Raw genomic sequence first — 2165 nt, 5'->3', positions numbered from 1 at the left:
TTGGGTCACCAGTCTGCACTTCCCCTCATTGACAATGATAAGATTTTTTGTTCTTTGATGTCTGATACCTGATCCCTTTGACACCTCGGGTGATCTCACAGGCTGGTGTGCTTCTTCCATGTGGACTTGGCTGCTTCTCAGCTAGATGGCCGCATGTTTACCTTCATGTCTTTAAGACTCCAGACACTGTATCTTTTGATAGCCGGCTCCATCAGCTTTCTTCACCACATTTGCTTATGCACCCATTTGTCTTCAAGGATTGTGTCGGGATGGTGAGCATCATGGTGTCATTCCATTCTTAAGGTGATTCTTCCTACTTGATGATGCAGTAGGAGTAGAATATAAATAATATATATAAAAATTATATATCAATAATAAAATATTAATATTTTAAGACATTAATCTATTTAAAAATAGTGCCTGTTATATTTTACATGAATAACATTGATTTCATGAAATTAAGAATTTTATTTTCCCAAAGCACAGTCTTCTGTTCCATCTTGTTAAGTCCACTCTGGAGGACGGAAGCTTAACCTACTGGTTTCTCTTGTCGTAGTGGCCAATACGACACGGTATAATTGAAGATTGGGATCTTATGGAAAGATTTATGGAGCAAGTGATTTTTAAATATCTTCGAGCAGAACCTGAGGATCATTACTTTTTAATGGTGAGTAGTAACTGGGGTTAAGGAATATATTAAAGCTTTCTACAGAGAGATTGTTTTGTCAAATTGTATCTAACTAGTGCTTAAACTCATTTTAGATGAATGTCCTTTTTACCATGTGTAGTTTTCAGTGGCACCTTGCCAAAGCTTATTGAACTTCTCGGGACAGACACTCCACTCCTTCTGCTGTCTCTGATCATATACTTTGTCCCCCACCCCCACCCCCAGGTTTGCAGTTTTCTCCTGACATGTCTTCTCGCTTTTAGGAATATAGTTGAAGAGCTGTTTCCTTTAGACTCCTTAATTCTATCTCCTTTCATCGCTAGAAGGTTTACATCCAGCAGTTCATAAACATTTTGCTGCACCTCATCCATTGCAGTCCCTTCAGGGTACCATCACGCCTTCCACTTCCTCCCTGTGTTTCCTGTTTTCATTGCTCCTCCTCCTTTAACCCTGGTGCGCCTTTTCCAGAGCTCTGAACACCATTACTTTTCCATATGTCTGTCTTCCAAGATAGTAGGAAGATTTTTATTATACATCACTTATTAAAAATGAAGAAATCCTTTCCCAGAAATCTTCTCAGTAGATTACTTCAAATGCCCATGTCTAATCTGGTCACTAGCAAGGGGACGTTTTGAGCTACAAATCACAAGGTCAAGCAGTTCAAAACCACCAGCTGTTCCTCATGAGAAAAATGTGGCTTTCTGTGGCTGTAAAGAATTAGTCTTGGAAACCCACACGGACAGTTCTATTCTATCCTATAGGATCACTGAGTCTAAATCGACTCGATGAGTTTTTTTAAAACAGATTTATTGGTATATAATTCACATCTCATACAATTCAGCAGTTCATTCGCATCAAGAAGAGTGCACAGTCGTCACTACAATCAGTTTTAGAATGTTTTCTTCATTCTTGTACTCATTGTTACTAGTTTCCTATTTCACACCAACCTTGCCATCCCCCCACGGAATGATTGATCTAGTTACTGTAACCATAGATTTACCTATCCTGGATTTCATATACAGAAAAACATTAAATAAACCAACAAATAACATCAATAACAAAACAAGAGATTAAAAACCTCAATTGAAAATAAAGCAGAAAATATTAGAAACTAGAACAAATTTAAAATGGATCAAAAGGGAGATCAAATGATAAAGTATTAAATTTTAACTTAATTGCATTTGCAATTATCCACTTTTCAATACATTGTACATGGTAGCAAGGCTATTCACATCGCTGTCTGTGGTCAGAGGCTAAATCCACGTTCAGCTTTTTGACTGGGTTAGATTAATCATGGTTCTTTGTCTGAGGTAGGTGAAGAGAATCCTCTGATCACCTAGGTCCGTCTTGTGATGGTAATATAAATAAAGTCAGGCCTCTAATAGCAAGGAGTAACAAGCTCAGGTGTAAAATGGGCCATATACTGAGCTTCTGACCATAAGTTCATCAGTTCGAATCCACCAGTCACTTCATGGGAGAAAGATGAGACTATCTAAAC

General features: G+C 37.9%; 1 protein-coding gene across 2 annotated transcripts in view; it reads left to right on the top strand.

Annotated features, from left to right (window-relative positions):
- ACTR3B (actin related protein 3B) overlaps positions 1 to 2165 on the top strand; it is a 113455-nt gene that overhangs the window by 39965 nt on the left and 71325 nt on the right. For both annotated transcript variants that reach the window (XM_004702327.2, XM_045289972.1), the window contains one exon: positions 557 to 667. In XM_004702327.2, the coding sequence (XP_004702384.1) occupies positions 557 to 667 (111 nt within the window). The remainder of the gene's footprint in view (positions 1 to 556; positions 668 to 2165) is intronic.

This window comes from Echinops telfairi, unplaced genomic scaffold, assembly GCF_000313985.2.
Source record: "Echinops telfairi isolate 266 unplaced genomic scaffold, ASM31398v2 ScPeMD7_31;HRSCAF=116, whole genome shotgun sequence".
Taxonomy (NCBI): Eukaryota; Metazoa; Chordata; class Mammalia; order Afrosoricida; family Tenrecidae; genus Echinops; species Echinops telfairi.
This window is presented reverse-complemented; position numbering and strand designations above follow the sequence as displayed.